The following is a 16,361-nucleotide window of genomic DNA, read 5'->3' as shown; positions in this document are numbered from 1 at the left end:
TTTATTTTATTTTATTTTATTTTATTTTATTTTATTTTATTTTATTTTATTATTTGATAGAAGACTTTCCTACTTAATGGCTTGAGTTTCCTTGTTAATGTGAAGTAGTTACATTTCCTCCCTGATCAGTCCATATTGCTCATAAGAGAAACAATATTTATTCTGTGAAAGCTAGCATTTTGTCAGACAGCTTCATTGCTCTATTACACTCACTTCAACCAGCGACAGATTGTCAACTCACTATGTAATGGCATTATCACCATCTGAAACATCCCATGATGTGTATGTACACAAATACTTATGGCCAAAGTTTACTTCTGAGTCCTGCAACACAACATACTTCTCAGAATGACAGTTGTTTTATTAGCAGATTCCTTCAGTTATCACAGTTTCTTTTTGATCACTCAGACAAATGCACATCAGAAGGCATATGTTTTTTCATCTTTTTCTGCCAATAAAAATAATCACTGAAAATGGATCAGTGAGCCCATTCTAGTGGTCTGTTCTACAAGCTGAGAGCTCTGAAATGAAAATATCTTTGTTTTTATAGAGTGGTTAAGAGTCACTGCCTACTGTACTGTCAGAATTATTGTTGAGTTGTTGGCATTTTGTTTCCCCCACAGTATTTTCATTGTGTTTAATTTCACAGTCTGAATGCTGAATAATTCCATTATATACTCTATTTGTTCTTCTCCAACACACTAAAGCAAGCATAGAAGAAGGCCAGCACAGCTGAACATAAGAACTCTTGACTGAGCTCAGATATAAAAAAGAAGTACTGTGAAATGAAATCAGTGGCATTGCCTGTACATGTAGGAATGAAGTTAGGAAAGCTAAAATTCAGCAGGACCTTAAACTAATGAGTGAGGTGAAGAACAAGAAAAGTCTCTGTAAGTACATCGGCAGCAGAACACAGACTTAAAAATTTGGTGCCATTCTTCCATGGGGCAGGGAACCCAGTGGCAGGGGCTGTAGGAAAAGCCGAGGAACTCAGTGTCTTTTTTGCCTCAGTTTTCACAGGTAAGATTTGCCAGCAGGCCTCTTAGGTCTCCAAATCTATTAGCAGTCTCCTAAGAATTGAGCAGTATTCACTGTCGAAGATAGCTTTAAGGATCTCTTAAGCTCATTAGACATACCCAAGTCTGTGAGATCAGATGAGGTGTTACTTAGGGTGCTGTAAGATCTGGCTAATGCCATTGGATTCTGGTCTCTATCATTTTTGAAAGGCTGCAACATCAGGAGCAATTCTTAGTGACTCCAGCTGTCTGCAAGAAGAGCAAGGTATATCCTAATAACCACATGCTGGTCAGCCTCACTTCAGTACTTGGTTAAGTTATGGAACAAATACCCCTAGAAGCTTCTTCTAAGTACATGAGGGACATCAAGCAGAAAGGCAGCCACCAGTTATCGAAGGCAGATTATGCCTAACCCAGACCTATTGCATTCTTCAGTGAGAATGACTCTGTGTAGGAGGAGAAAGCAATGAATGTTTTGTTCACCGTGACTTTAGCACAGCCAACAAAATGGTGGAGAGTTACTGTTCTTCGGCATGCATATGTAGATCTTTTTCTTCCCATTGCACTGTCTTTAATACTGATCTGCCCTGAGAACAAATGACCTGTAGATGTGAGGAAAAGAGGGTTTCTGCCAAGTGTAATTTTTGATTTATTTGCTTTCTGGCATGCCCATTGGTAGAATCTGTGTGTCATACATTTAAAAGAGTATTGATTACCAGGAAGAATACTGATGCTGATTTCTTCTTTTCCTTCAGAGTGTTAAACCAATCAGTAAGATATGAGCTAAGCTTGTCAATGGCTAGCTGGTATTTCTGTGAAGTTACTTAAGTTAACTTTAGTTAATCTTCATTTCTTAGAACATTTGGCTTTGAGAGACTTGATACATGTCTGAATGATATGTAACTTATACTGTTTTAGTTATATGATTGTTTTCTTTACTACATTGGTTGCTATGTAACTTGGAAAAGAAATTTCTTATTTAGCATACTAGAAATAGTTATGACAGGTTAGTAATAGAGTTATAGTATGCAAGAAATATTTGAAGCTGTGTACATTTTTATCCTGATATTTCTAGATTTGTGGTGGGGAAAAGCACACAGTTGATGAAAATTTTTGCACTTGTGAATAGTTTTGTGACAGCCATGAAAGCTATTTAGCAGCTTTTGTTACATAGTTTTAAGAACTAGCATTCCTTGGTGAAGCTTGTAAAGTGACATCAACATCTGAAAGCACTTAGACAGCACTGGATTTGAAATAGCTTCTTTGGTGCAAGTTCCTTCAGTTTAGCAACATGGCTTGCTTTTTTGCATTCCAGATACTACAGCTAGAAATATCTGAAGATTTGCAGAAAACTTTCTCATGTGTATTCTTTCTGATCTACACAAAGAATTTTGAAAGCTTAATGAATGGATTTTCACTTCAAAATCCAGTATTGCTTCACTTGCTTTATTTTGATCATTTTGTATCAAATATGTTTCTTGGGATCTTCTTGCAAGGAAAACAGCTTTCTTTTGTTTAAATATGTTGCACTCTAAAATATATTTAACCTTTTCAGTTGCACTCAGTGCAACATGAAATTTAATTTGTCTGGTTTTTCAGCATAAATATTTAATTGAATGCTAACCTTCTTTTAATGCTATACTTTAAAAAACTGTTTCTGTTTCATGAAGCCGAAATAATTCTTCTCTTGCTTGTAATTGCTACCTGCTTTTTTTTTCTCATTTCCATTAGACATCAGATGATTGAAACTGAGTTAATAGCAGGTTTTTTTTGTCTTTTATTTTATCTGCTTTTGTCAGAATCATTGAATTTATTTCTACATCTGTTACACTGTTTGATATTTACATTACTCTATGACAACAGTCCCAATAAATCTTTTCTACCTGGTGGTGATATGTTTCATCGGACCTTTTGCACAGTGACAAGAAAAAGAACTAAATATGATAATGAGATTAATATTTTTTTTTTTTTAGAATATATATATTTTTAATTTCCTTTTTAAGATTAAAGAATTTACTTTCAAGAAACAAAATCCTTCAAATATTTAGGAATGTTAAGCAGAATGTAGGAGTGAGAAGACTGTAAGTTCAGGAAGCAGAAAAAAGTATGTAGCAGTTGTGTTTAAATGAAGGCTATTGGAATGGTAAAGTAAAAAATTGTTTGTAAGCCTTGCTAAGGTCTCAGGTTCATGATGCCTCTGGCACTTCATAAGATAGCATATCATATCCTGGTTTTATACCTGCTTGGAAGAAGCAGCAGCCTAAATGCAGTGCTTGGATGGACTTGGCAAAGGTGGAGTGAACATGGTCTCCAACTTTGAAAACATCCACCAGACCTTTGTAAACAGCGCAGGAGACTTCCTCTTTAGACATAGCTAATATCTCTATCATCTTTCTCAGTAATTATTGATAATTGGGCAGAGATTCATATTTATTTCTGAAAGGCCCTTACCCTTCCTTTCACATTTTTCATCCTTCTTACCTCATTGTATTGAAACATATATATTGTTTCAATGGAGTATTTTTCTTTCTGAGGAATTTATATTTAAAAAGTTTTTTTTTTTTTAATTTTATTTTAAGAGAGACAGAATAATAATCTAAAAGTCATTGCATCTCTGAACGTTTTTTTTTTTTTTTAATGTTTTAAGCTGCTTTTCTTTTTGCCTTTATGTAAAGCTGTTGGTCAACATATATATTTAACTTTTAAAAATGGCTACTGGAAAACAAAGTATACACATGACTTTACTTGTGTTTACTAAAAGTAACAAGCTAAATAAATGTAGCAAAAAATTCAGTTTGAGCTTTTTATTCTTTCTTTTCTTAAATAGTGAAGCATTTTATTGAGAGACTAATGTTATTCCTGTCTGATGGAGAAGTATTTCAGATGTGCTGGAAAGCTTTGATGCTTGATTAGTTGATAAGAAAGATCCTTGTTGAACAGACTGTATTTACAATATAGTAATTGAAAAACAGGGCATAAATGAAGACAGCATTAGATTGAGTGAATTCAAAGGATGGTTTTTGAAAGATGTTTGCACCTGTCTTCATTAGAAATAGAAGAAGAAAAGCAATTAATTTCTTGGACTCATAGATCTGTTAGGACATCAGCATTCTCCATCCTGCTTGTTGGAATGATCTGTTAATGCGTGTCTACATAGAAAGTTTGGAAAGATGGCGATAGACCTACTGTCAGAAATACAACTGGAATTCTTTCTATATTTTAGTGCAGTTATTCTAGACATCCACTATTTCAGTTGGAGTAGCGCTTTTAGAACTAAGTACCTTGTCATATTTTGCTTTTGATTTCTTTTCTGTTTTCCAATTATTACCATGTATTTCAACAGGAATTAGAGAAAGAAAGAACAGATCTTATGGAAGACGTGACTTTAAACAGAAGGAGGATGAAAGAGCTGGAAGATAACCTTCTATTCCGACTTACAAGCACTAAGGGTTCTCTGGCAGATGATGACAGTTTAATAATTGTACTGAATAATACTAAAAAGACAGCTGAGGAGGTAACACAGAAACTGCAAAATTCTGCTGAAACAGAGGTACAGATAAATTCAGCCCGTGAAGAATACAGACCTGGTGAGTGCAAGGTTTTGCCAACTATATCCTGGACTGCTTTAAAAAGCGGTCACCAGCAGGGAGAGGGGGTGATTGTCCTTCTCTACTCAGCTTCTGTGAGGCCCCATCTGGAGTACTGCGTCCAGGCCTGGGGCCCCCGCACAAGAAAGATGTGGATCTTTTGGAATGGGTCCAGAGGCGGGCCACTAACATGATCAGAGGGCTGGAGCACCTCTCCTCTGAGGAAAGGTTGAGGGAACTGGGCTTCTTTAGCTTGGAGAAGAGAATGCTCTGGGGAGACCTGCTGTGGTCTTCCAATACTTGAAGGGAGCATATAAACAGGAGGGGGAATGGCTGTTTATGAGGGTGGATAGTGAAAGGACAAGGGGGAATGGTTCTAATCTCAGACAGGGGAGATTTAGATTAAGTATTAGGAAGAAGTTCCTCACACAGAGGGTGGTGATGCATTGGAACAGGTTGCCCAGGGAGGTTGTGGATGCATTCCACAAGGAATCCAAGGATTCCAGCATGCACTGAAGACCAGGCTGGATGTGGCTCTGGGCAGCCTGGTCTGGTGGTTGGCAACCCTGCCCATGGCAGAAGGCTTGAAACTAGATGATCTTTGGCATCCTGTTCAACCCAGGCTATTCTATGATTCTGTGATTCTATGAAGGTAGTGATAGAAGGGAAATGGCTGGAGCATATGATTAAAAGAGCAATACCTAGAGTAAGAGAAATTACCAGGTGAAATCAGGATGACCATAATGGTTGGGAAGCACTTGTGTTTTCCTGTAAGCAAAATGTATCTAGGAAATGGTGTATTGAGTTATGGTGGGCAAAATAATCAATGTTATACTTCATGTCAAATTTTTATAAATTTGAATCATCTATTCTCTCCCCAAACTTCCTGCTGCTCCTTATAGGAAGGTACCTGTCTTTCTAATCTACTGCAGAAGAAGCTTGGATGGCTTGATTGTTCTCTCTCAACTGTGAAAATGTTGACACTTTTTATGGACTGTCAGTGAAAGTAGTCTTTAGGGTATTTGAGTAACTGTACGGTTGAGTTCAAAACAGCACTGTTTTAGGGAGCAGTATAAAGGTAAATGCTTTGTGTCTGTTTTGTTGATATCTTTTTTTAGACCCTTAAGGAATTATTGTCAACACATTTCATCAGTCTTTTGGCTTTTAGCTGGCAGGTGAAAACATGAAACAAGGTGCTATCTGGAATGCTATGCTTGGATTTTAGGAAATGTATAAAATGGTACAGTTAATGTAGCAGAAATCATTGTGGTTTTTATAAAATCTTTGTATTTAAAACCAAATGGCTTCTGAAAGTAATTTAAATCAGTGCTGGGTAAGTTAAATCAATTTAATCCATTTGGCTTTTTTATGGTTCTTATAAAATTCTGTAAGAGAAACTGGTTTGAATGCTCAAGCAGTTCTTGAAACTATCATACTTTTTATAATCAAACGTTTAACGGAATATCCCAACAACTAGTTTTTCTCTAAATATGCTCTTATTTGTAAACTGAACTTTATATAGTGTGCATTAATTACAGTAAAGATTTTGTTTTGTGCATGCATAAATGAAGATTAACTTAATATAGTGTTTTTCTGGCCAGTAAAGAGCGGAGCAACTCAAAGACCTTCAGATCACATGTATTCTTAAACTCAGTGTTTTTGTTGTAGAGTTTAAAGTTTTCTACATTGAAAACATGTTTTCTATTTTTCAGTTGCAACTCGAGGTAGCATCTTGTACTTTCTAATTACTGAGATGAGCATGGTCAATGTGATGTATCAGACTTCACTTCGACAGTTTTTGGGGCTTTTTGGCAGCTCCCTAGCCAGGTAATTTTGCTAACAAGTATTGTTCATACTTATCCATTCATGGAGGTGTAGTAGATTAGCTATTAAATTATTAGGAAACATTATACTGTGTTGATTTTCAGTTATGTGGAATGACTTCATAGGAACTGAAATCTTTTTTTTGTTGTTCCTTCAGTCTGAAAGTAGTTGCTAATTTGCTGTCTGATATTTCAGAATTTTGAGCTATGCCTTTTTCTCTTCTACATAGCATTCTCTTTAGTAAGGTCTATCCAAATTGACATTCAACCACAGATCTTTTTTCCAACAGGTCTGCCAAAAGCCCTATAACTAGCAAGAGGATTACTAATATTATCGAACATATGACATATGAAGTGTTCAAATATGCAGCCCGAGGATTCTATGAGGAGCACAAATTTCTTTTCACATTATTACTTACTTTGAAGATTGATATACAAAGAAACAGAGTGAAGCATGAAGAATTTCTGACGCTTATTAAAGGTTGAAACTACAGAACAGTTTTAAGTGGAGTATATATATTATTGCAGAAAATTCATGAGCTGTGATTGTGTCTCCTAGCCGAGTGCTTCCTTTTTGAACATGAGAAGTCAGTCAAGCAAAGGAATACGTGCTTATCATTCTGTGCTAGTGGCAGACAGTTTCATATGGTAGTTCTAATTTATAGGGGCACATAAAATTTTGATGTTTAGCTATGAGAATCATGGAAATTTAAAAGGAAAATTGATAACTATCATTTCAGCTGATACTTATGTCTGCTGTTCGAATACCACCATGTATGTGATTTTACTTTGTAAAATAATTGTACTAACCTTTTATTTATTTGGTAACTGTGGACTGACAAGCAAGCAAAAAGGAAACAAAAGCAAAACTAACAGTTTAAAAGAATATCTGACTTCTCGCTGAACATGACACATTCATGGCATTAGTCTTCATGCCATGCATACGGGGTACCTGCAGTGAAAATTGTGGAGTGGCTTCATACTTTTTTTCCATGGGTTTCTAATATGCTCCTAATTTTCTAGGCAACATTTATTTATGGATTAGAACTGTTACTTTGTTCGTGTTGAATCTTCAGAAAATCTTAATTTCTCAAATATGTATTTCTCAGATAATATTTATTTTCAGGCACATTGTACAAGGACATGTCTAAGTAAATCTTAATGAAAGAAACAAAGATTAAGGTACAAAGAAAACCAAATTTGTGTAAGTTAACCATACTGCAGACTGTATTTCACCAAAGTTGGCTTGACTTACTGATGGTTAATCCCTGTAACCTCATTTTTATTTGTGTTGCTTTCTTTTAATTTGACTGGAATTCCAAGGAACGCAAATACACATACTGAATAAATCATCACATTTTCTACAGCAATAAATGTTTCAAGAAAAGTATTAGAAAAAGAGCTTTTTCCTCTGTAAACTCAAGCTTACTCAGAAATTTATTGATGACTCTCCTATATTATAAAGTATATCTCCAGACTGGAGGACAGGAAGTCATGTGAAATTGTCTTGTGGTATCTACCTTATGTGTTCCAGATTTTCCGCTCCTTTTTCTTTTTTTTCTTTCAGGTGGTGCTTCCCTGGACCTTAAAGCTTGTCCTCCCAAACCAGCTAAATGGATCCTGGATATGACTTGGCTGAATTTAGTGGAGCTTAGTAAACTTAGCCAATTTTCAGATATTCTTGACCGAGTAAGCAAAAGCTTTTTAAAATAATCTGTTGTTTGGGGATGATTATTTGATAATGATCAAGACATAGAGAGAGAAACTAGTTTATTTTGTAAACAGCTTGAAAACGATGGCTTCAGTGTAATTAGTTTTGGCCCTGACTGCTAAGCAAACAGTATAAAAAGACTTAAAAATAAGAAAATGAGAAGTAGCACAAAAAAAAAAAAAAAAAGCCACCACTGAACAATCCCCTCCCTCAAAACCAAAACAATAACAACAGGCAAAAAACAGTCACAAAACAAAACCAACACAGGAAAACTGAAAAAGAAAATAGAAACTTTCACACACTATAGTTATACATCTTTACAACTTGCCATTATCCAATTCACATTTGAATTTGACTCTTCTTCCTCAAGAGTATTAGAATTTTTTGCATCCCTGTCTTGCTTTCTTAAACTATGGTTTATGTTTGTTCCAGTATTTTACTGGTTATATGGACCTTGAAGAGCCTTGATGATACTAAGTGTAGTAGTAAAGTACTATTGTTGTAGTACTGTAGTCCTATTCACATATAATACTTGCAATTTACTTATTCCACATAATAAAGTGGAGTAAGTAAATTGCAAGTATTACATGTGAATAATACCTTCTGTACTGTGGGGAGTAGATATGTACCTAGTGTTCTCAAAGCTACCAATCAAGCTATCTGCTTTCTGATCTTTCTATATAGTTATTTCATTAGAGGAAAGTACTTAGCAGTAACCCTTCTTTTCAGAATATGAATGCTTAGAAAGATACTGTTGCATTGTGAAGTTTTGTACTGAAAAGCTGAAAGCTTGTCCTCTCTTTTCTTAATAACCATACTAAATCTGTGAATAACGCTGATAAATACTTTGTGTGTGGATTAAGCATCTTTGACCCTCGCTAAAAGCTTGCGAGCTTGCAGTGTTTGTTATATGACTTGTATATGACATTTACTCCTTTGTTGGTATAACTACAGATTTCTAGAGCAGAGAAAGAGTGGAAAATCTGGTTTGATAAAGAGAATCCTGAAGAAGAACCAGTTCCTTGTGGCTATGGTCAAACCCTGGATTGCTTCAGACATCTTCTTCTTATCAGATCTTTATGCCCTGACAGGACCATTGCTCAGGTACATTTATATGGCCAGCATAATCTATCCAGGTGTTGTTAGATAATAGTTAAAGAATTCAAATTCAGTAACTTTTTATTTAATACTTAAAAGGAATTTTTCTAATGGACCTTTGCACTGAATTTTCTGAAAATCTTATCAGACAGATAACCTATGCATTTTTACAAGTTCTCAAAATGATTCTGATATAGTTTAGTATGGATATGGAATTTCATCTGGAAGCTGATGTGTTTATCCCTTATCAATTCAGGCTTTATTCTTAACTGTACTTGCTAATATTACTCACTGGTATTGTAGAAGTGTCCTCTTATTAGGCTGAAATAAAATCTTTTCATTACTTTATTGACTGAGGAAAAACATAACATGAAAATAATTGAACTGAGGAATCAGTTCTTGCATGGAACAGTTGTAAGACCAACCTTAGAAAAATCCATGTTAGTGTCTGTTCAAAATTTTTAATTTCAAATAGTCTATTTAGAAAAGAGATAAATGTAAAACTAAATATTAAAAAAAATAATAAAACTTTTTTTTTAAAGTCAGGTTCTAGGAGACTGTTCTAGGAGTCTTTGTGTTGCTCCAGTGCAGAAGAATAAAAATTATGCAACTGCTGATAATTTCAGAGTGATGACTGGTAATTTACTGAAGTCAGAATACATCACTAATAATGTAGTATTCATTTTATGGATGCAAGCCTTTAGGCATTGCAACTGAATTAAAAGAAAGGCTCATCATTTATTGGGATAGTCAATGAAAGGCTAAGCGATGCTGTGTAATGAATGTCTTAGATGCGTGCAATGAATCTGAAACTAGTCAAGCAAAATTAGCTCTTCCTCAGTTCTGCTAATAGGGGCAAGATATCTTTTCATCTTATGATTGTTTTATGAAAACGAATAAATTATCAAATGCTAAATATGTTTTCCTGAGAAGTAACACAGAAGACTTACATTAGACTAGATATCAAAAAGACATTCTTTGCTGTAAGGGTGTTGAGACCCTTACACAGGTTGCTGGGAACAGGTTGCCCAGTAAGGTTGTGTGCTTTGAGTGCCCCCTCCCTGGAAGCATTGAAGGCCAGGATGGATGGGGCTTTAAGCAACCTGGTCTAGTGGGTGGTGTCCCTGCCCATAGCAGGGGATTGGAACTACAGGATCTTAAAGATCCCTTCCAACCCAAACCATTCTATGATTCTAAGTATTAATTGGAAGATTACTCTAAGAGACAAGCAATGTATTGGGAAAGCATACAAGAAAGATTATCTGAAGCTGTTTGAGAAAGAGCCTTTTACATTTTGTAAAGGAAGAATAATGTGTTTTTTTGCAGTAAATAAATAGGGTATAACAGAGGTGATCTTCTTACTTACTTCTTCTTGATTTTTTCATCATTATTACCGTTTATTTATAATTTGTTTAAGCATAAAGGTGGGAAAGACCTAATGACTTTGAGGCTTAGCTTTTTTATTTTTTATTATGTTTTTTATCTGTTCCCTAAAATAGGATCTTCAAATATTTAAACCCTATTTGTCAAGGTTATTTTTTTTATTAGTCTGTAATATATGTATGTATTATATGTGATATATTATATATATAACAATGCATGGAGATATACGCAATAGAATATTTATTTAGTAAGTTTTAAGTGATTTTATAAAGCCGCGAGAACTTTCGAAGACAGCGTGGAATGTTAACAAATAAAACAGATTAGTTGCGTGTTTTTATTTCTGCTATTAAAATGTATACAGTATAGCATTCTATATTTTATACTTTTTTATGTAGAGTAAGGCCTATATAAATTTTACATCATTTGTTCTTCAGCACACATACCAGTTGTATTTGCACTGGGAAGAAAAGGATATTAAGTGATTATATAGTATAGTAAATTTACCCTTTTTAATATAGGCAAGAAAATATGTTGTTGACACTATGGGGGAGAAATATGCAGAAGGAGTCATCTTGGACTTGGAGAAGACATGGGAAGAGTCAGATCCACGTGTTCCTCTCATATGCTTTCTTTCCATGGGCTCTGATCCAACAGACTCCATCATTGCTTTGGGAAAAAGGCTGAAGACAGAGACACGTTATGTTTCCATGGGCCAGGGGCAAGAAATCCATGCTCGTAAACTTCTGCAGCAGACAATGGCTCATGTAAGAGACAAATATGACAAATATCTGAATGCTTTTTTGGAAACTTTATCAACTGAAACTCTTGCCATAAAACAAAGATTTTTGTTGTGTAGTTAATGCTGGTTTAAGAAACTGTATTTATTTGCATAAATACACATCCTCAGCAATTGAACTTTCTTTTCACATTCACTTAATTGAACATAATAAACTTCTTGATTTTTGTGCAGACATGATTGTTTTATACAAAATGGAATTTTTGGTGCCAGTTCTTGACTGATGAGCATATTTGAATTGATCAATTATTTGAACTGCATGAATTTTACATTTTTGTCATCAGGCAAAACTGGCTGTGGAGAATTTCTTCCTTCAATTTCTTTCATAAACACGTAGAGTGCTTATACTCTGTTCTGATTTGATTAAGGTACATTGTCTTTGTTCTTAACGTACTTCATAAACCATGATTGATTTCAGTGCTTTTAGCGTGCAAACACTGTTGATAATATATTGATTCTGCCATTTTAAACTAGGGAGGTTGGGCACTTTTGCAGAACTGCCACCTTGGACTTGACTTCTTGGACGAGTTGATGGACACAATAATAGAGGCAGAGACTGTCCATGAAGGCTTTCGACTATGGATGACAACTGAAATCCACAAACAGTTCCCCATCAGCCTTCTCCAAATGTGTATTAAATTTACCAATGAACCACCACAAGGGCTGAGAGCTGGACTAAAGAGAACATACAGTGGTGAGTGCTGGAGTGATTCAAAATTAAATTTTGGTTATTTTTGGACTCTTCACAGTTAGTATGTGGTCACTCAATAGCCACTGGTAGTGCCTGGAAACAACTATGAGGAACCGATCGCAACAATGTCAGGACAGGTCTTGATTCTTTGAGCTAGAAATTGTGAAAATTAGAAGGAAGAGAGGATCTACTGAAGTTCTGATACCAGAACTATATAGATAGCAAAGCATGGAATTACTTTTTCTGTTCTCAAATATTGGCTGCTACACAGTTCTGAATGTTTAAATTTTTAATCTCCTTGTGTATTTTGGCAGAAAAGCAACACGATTTCTTTGCTGGCAATTAAGTGCTCTTTACTGCATTCAATAAAGGTCTGTATTTAAAGAGTCTTTGGAGAAAGCAACTTAATGTGGATTCAACTATTAGTAAATTGTTTGTTCTCTTAAGCTTACTCTTTTTGTCTGGACTAATTTATAGTACTGTTTTAATTTGTGCTATTGGAATGAAAAATCTCCAGCATAGAACAATATGTAGGACAGTAATTTTCTCCTGGGTGATGCAGATAGCCAACAAAATATCTCTAGGATTGATATTTTAGTACTGATTTGAAGTACTTTTTAAAATACTATTCCTTCTTATAAAACTCATTTGTAACCAATAGGTGTCAGCCAAGATTTGCTAGATGTCAGTGACATGGTACAGTGGAAAGCGATGCTGTATGCTGTAGCTTTTCTACACTCCACTATTCAAGAAAGACGCAAATTTGGATCTCTGGGTTGGAATATACCCTATGAGTTTAACCAAGCTGATTTCAATGCCACTGTGCAGTTCATTCAAAACCACTTGGATGGCACAGATTCCAAGAAGGTAATTAACATTTCTGGCTAAGATAGATTAATGCCATGAATATTTTCAATAGTAGAATGTATTGCATAGTTTCCAATAACTGAAACTCAAGCACAATTTTAAATTATTATTTAATTTCCACAAACATTCAGTATTTCAAATATACATGCTTGCAGCACAGGAGGTTTAAATTAGACTTTTAAATCCGTGCATGTACAATTTGCAATACTGTATATTTAAACAAAACAGAAACAAAAAACAATGCTCCAAGCCTTCTCTTTCTAAAACTTCACAAGTATAAAAATAAAAATAAAAATATAGATCTCCTTTTCAATGCTGACTATATCAGATAGTTAAAAACAATCCACTTTTATACTTTTTTATCTGAGTCAGTGTTTTTACTCAAACTGATTCGACTTCTCCAAGCTATTTTGGAAGCATAATGAAGCAGACGGTTACCTTTACTGATAGCATAGAACTTCTTACTTTCCTCGCTTTCATATGGTCAGTTATATATAGAGAGATATATGGCAGATCACTTTGCAATTAACCTTTCAAAAGAACCTGAAAGCATGATGGGAGTGTAGTTATATCCCTCTTTCCCAGGTGCCACAAGAGCATTTGAGTTAGTTGTCAAGGTATTCCATTTTGAGAAATCTGGTCTAGTACTAGATATGGGGATTGGTGGCTCAGCCTGCGCCAGAGGGGTTGGAGCTTCATGATCCTTGAGGTCCCTTCCAACCTAAGCCATTCCATGATTCTATGAAATCCTTGAAGGTGTTCTGCAAACACAGTGTTATAATAACACAAGAGTAGTAAGAAAATAATTATCTTCCAAAAGGGACAGAAATGCAAGATTTACTGTATCAGATTATCATACTAAGGGGGGTGTAAATAAGAGAGAAGAGGATTAGCTGAAGTCAATTCTTTCTGTCTGGTTGTAGGGGATTTCCTGGAGTACTATTTGTTACATGATAGGTGAGATCCAGTATGGTGGCCGTGTGACAGATGACTATGACAAAAGGCTGATGAACACCTTTGTTAAGGTCTGGTTCAATGAAAAAATGTTCAGTCAAGAATTCTGCTTCTACAAAGGATATGGCATACCCAAATGTACTATGGTGGATCAATACCTTCAATATATACAGGTTGGTAAATGAAAGCTGCTTAACAGGAAGAAAAGTTTCCCTTAAGTTTCTCACAAGTTCCTGAGTTCTGGAATTTTGTCTTCTGAGTTTATGTATTCTGTCTCCACAGACTCTTGCCTTCTAACTGTTTGCTTATCTGTTTGTGTAGTAGTAGTTAGTGCTATCATCGCATCAATACTCTTTTCTGTGATTTGCTGGAGGGATGTACTGAAAAGGATACAGTTATTAAAGAGAGTATAGAATGGAGTCCAGACATTGAGTACATCCTCACAGAAACAATGTTGAGATATGGCAGAACAAGGTGACTTTTAAAATAGTGTATGGAGGTAAAACCTGAATTTATTGTTAACTTTAGTGTGACTTGAACTGTGACATAACAAATAGCTCAAAGCAAGATATTTGCAGTAAGTCTGTTTGAAGAAATCTATTCTCTTAATTGACCTTATTTTTTGTTTTTTTGTTTTTTGTTGTTGTTGTTGTTGTTTTTGGTTTTTTTTTGTTGTTGTTGTTTTTTTTTTTTTTTAGAATATAATTAGTATATAAATCTATCTCTAGTTGTGCTCTTTTTATTTTTCACTTTATAGAGTCTTCCTGCTTATGACACACCAGAGGTATTTGGTTTGCACCCCAATGCTGATATCACTTATGAAAGTAAACTTTCCAAAGGTATATTGGACATCATCCTCAGTATTCAGCCAAAGGACAGCGCTGGTGGAGGAGGTGAAACCCGAGAGGCAGTTGTAGCCAGACTAGCTGACGATATGCTGGGAAAGCTTCCTGCTGATTATGTACCGTTTGAAGTGAGTTATTGAAATTCTGTCAAAGACATTTGCTATATCTTATTTTGTATGAATTAAAAAAAAAAAAAAAAGTTATATTGGATGTTCTAAAAGTGTGTTTATACTCATTCATCCACACTATACTTTAAAAACATATTTCATAGTGGTCTGACCAGATACTTAACATCTATAATGAAGTCACTAAATATGGACTGAAGACTTTTTTAAAGAGCTTTTCAAAAATATGAAACTACTTAATGCTCAAGTTGTCATTTGCACTAGGGAGGGCAGAATGAGTCATTAGTGTTTCAGGTAAGGTTGTTGACATTGTAGTAGGTTACAAGTGTGCTTATGCTTCTAGAAGTGTTACGACGTTAATGCATGTATTACTCTGGGATTCTGCTTACAACATGTAGGTAGTTTTAGGTTGTTTCACTTTTCAGAAAAAGGATTTGATTTTGTTCTTGTTGTTGTTGTTTTTTTCTTTGAAGAAGGAGCAAGGAGACCTGTACAATATGACAGCATTCTTTCTTTTTTTTTTCCATAGTAATAACTTTTCAAATACTCTCTTTAGGTACCCACACTGCTATATATTTTCTGTAGCCCATTATTAGTTACGTAGTCTCCCTTCACTCAAATTATATAATTATGTTAATGTACTTTGTCTGAGAAGATGATTTATCTGAATTTTGAATAACTATCTAGCAGTTTCTCAAAGGTTTGTACTTGCTGAGGGTTCTGAACTATAGTCTTCCTAGAAGTCTGAATTTTGTGATTTTCCAAAAGGCCATAGTTACTGAACCAGAAGTCTGAGATCTGCAGAAGATTATAAGCTTCTCAGAATTGTATTGCTATAATGCTGGGCTAAATTTCCTGGTAGCTGTTAGCCCATCTCTCTTCAGCTTCTTTTTAGCATCTCCAGATATGACAGTTAATAAAGGCGTATTTTATATGTTGTCATTATGTAAGTAAACTTAGCCTTAGAAAAATCTTTTGGGGAGGATCAGCTCTGATCCTGATTCTGTTGTAAACTAGGGTTAAAATGACAAATTCAAATGTAATTTATAGTAATCAAAGTGAATGTGAAATACAAAAATATTTCATTTGTCAATAACTATATGAATTCCTTTTTTTGTTGTTGTTTTGGAATATATGTGTAGCAAAATCTGAATAAACTGGTATGTAATTTTTTTTTACCTACCTCACAAATAGAATCATATAGTCAAAGAATTGCTGTAGATCAAAGAGACCTAAAAGATGATTCAGTTCCAACCTCTTGCACGGGCATTGTTGCCACTAGCTATATCAGGCAACTCAGGGCCCTGTCCAATCTGGTTTTGAATGCCCATTCCATGGGCCCATTCCAACAGCTCTGCGTCTTTCTCGTCTTGGGGGCTCCAGGCTTGAACTCCGAATGGAACCGCACAAGTGCAGAGTAGAAGGCCATATAAATTAAAAAATATCTATTGTTATTGTTATCTGT

At 35.0% G+C, this 16,361-nt stretch overlaps 1 protein-coding gene across 1 annotated transcript in view; it reads left to right on the top strand.

Moving 5' to 3' along the window:
* DNAH5 (dynein axonemal heavy chain 5) overlaps window positions 1-16,361 on the top strand; it is a 104,220-nt gene that overhangs the window by 82,389 nt on the left and 5,470 nt on the right. Inside the window, exons 66-75 of the mRNA XM_042839650.1 lie at window positions 4,360-4,603; window positions 6,316-6,430; window positions 6,717-6,907; window positions 7,994-8,115; window positions 9,092-9,241; window positions 11,137-11,382; window positions 11,889-12,108; window positions 12,767-12,972; window positions 13,896-14,099; window positions 14,684-14,899. Coding sequence (XP_042695584.1) covers window positions 4,360-4,603; window positions 6,316-6,430; window positions 6,717-6,907; window positions 7,994-8,115; window positions 9,092-9,241; window positions 11,137-11,382; window positions 11,889-12,108; window positions 12,767-12,972; window positions 13,896-14,099; window positions 14,684-14,899 — 1,914 coding nt within the window. The remainder of the gene's footprint in view (window positions 1-4,359; window positions 4,604-6,315; window positions 6,431-6,716; window positions 6,908-7,993; window positions 8,116-9,091; window positions 9,242-11,136; window positions 11,383-11,888; window positions 12,109-12,766; window positions 12,973-13,895; window positions 14,100-14,683; window positions 14,900-16,361) is intronic.

The sequence above is a fragment of the Centrocercus urophasianus genome, unplaced genomic scaffold (genome assembly GCF_019232065.1).
Source record: "Centrocercus urophasianus isolate 14NV4802_14NV808 unplaced genomic scaffold, USGS_Curo_1.0 seq_11, whole genome shotgun sequence".
Classification (NCBI taxonomy): Eukaryota; Metazoa; Chordata; class Aves; order Galliformes; family Phasianidae; genus Centrocercus; species Centrocercus urophasianus.
This window is presented reverse-complemented; position numbering and strand designations above follow the sequence as displayed.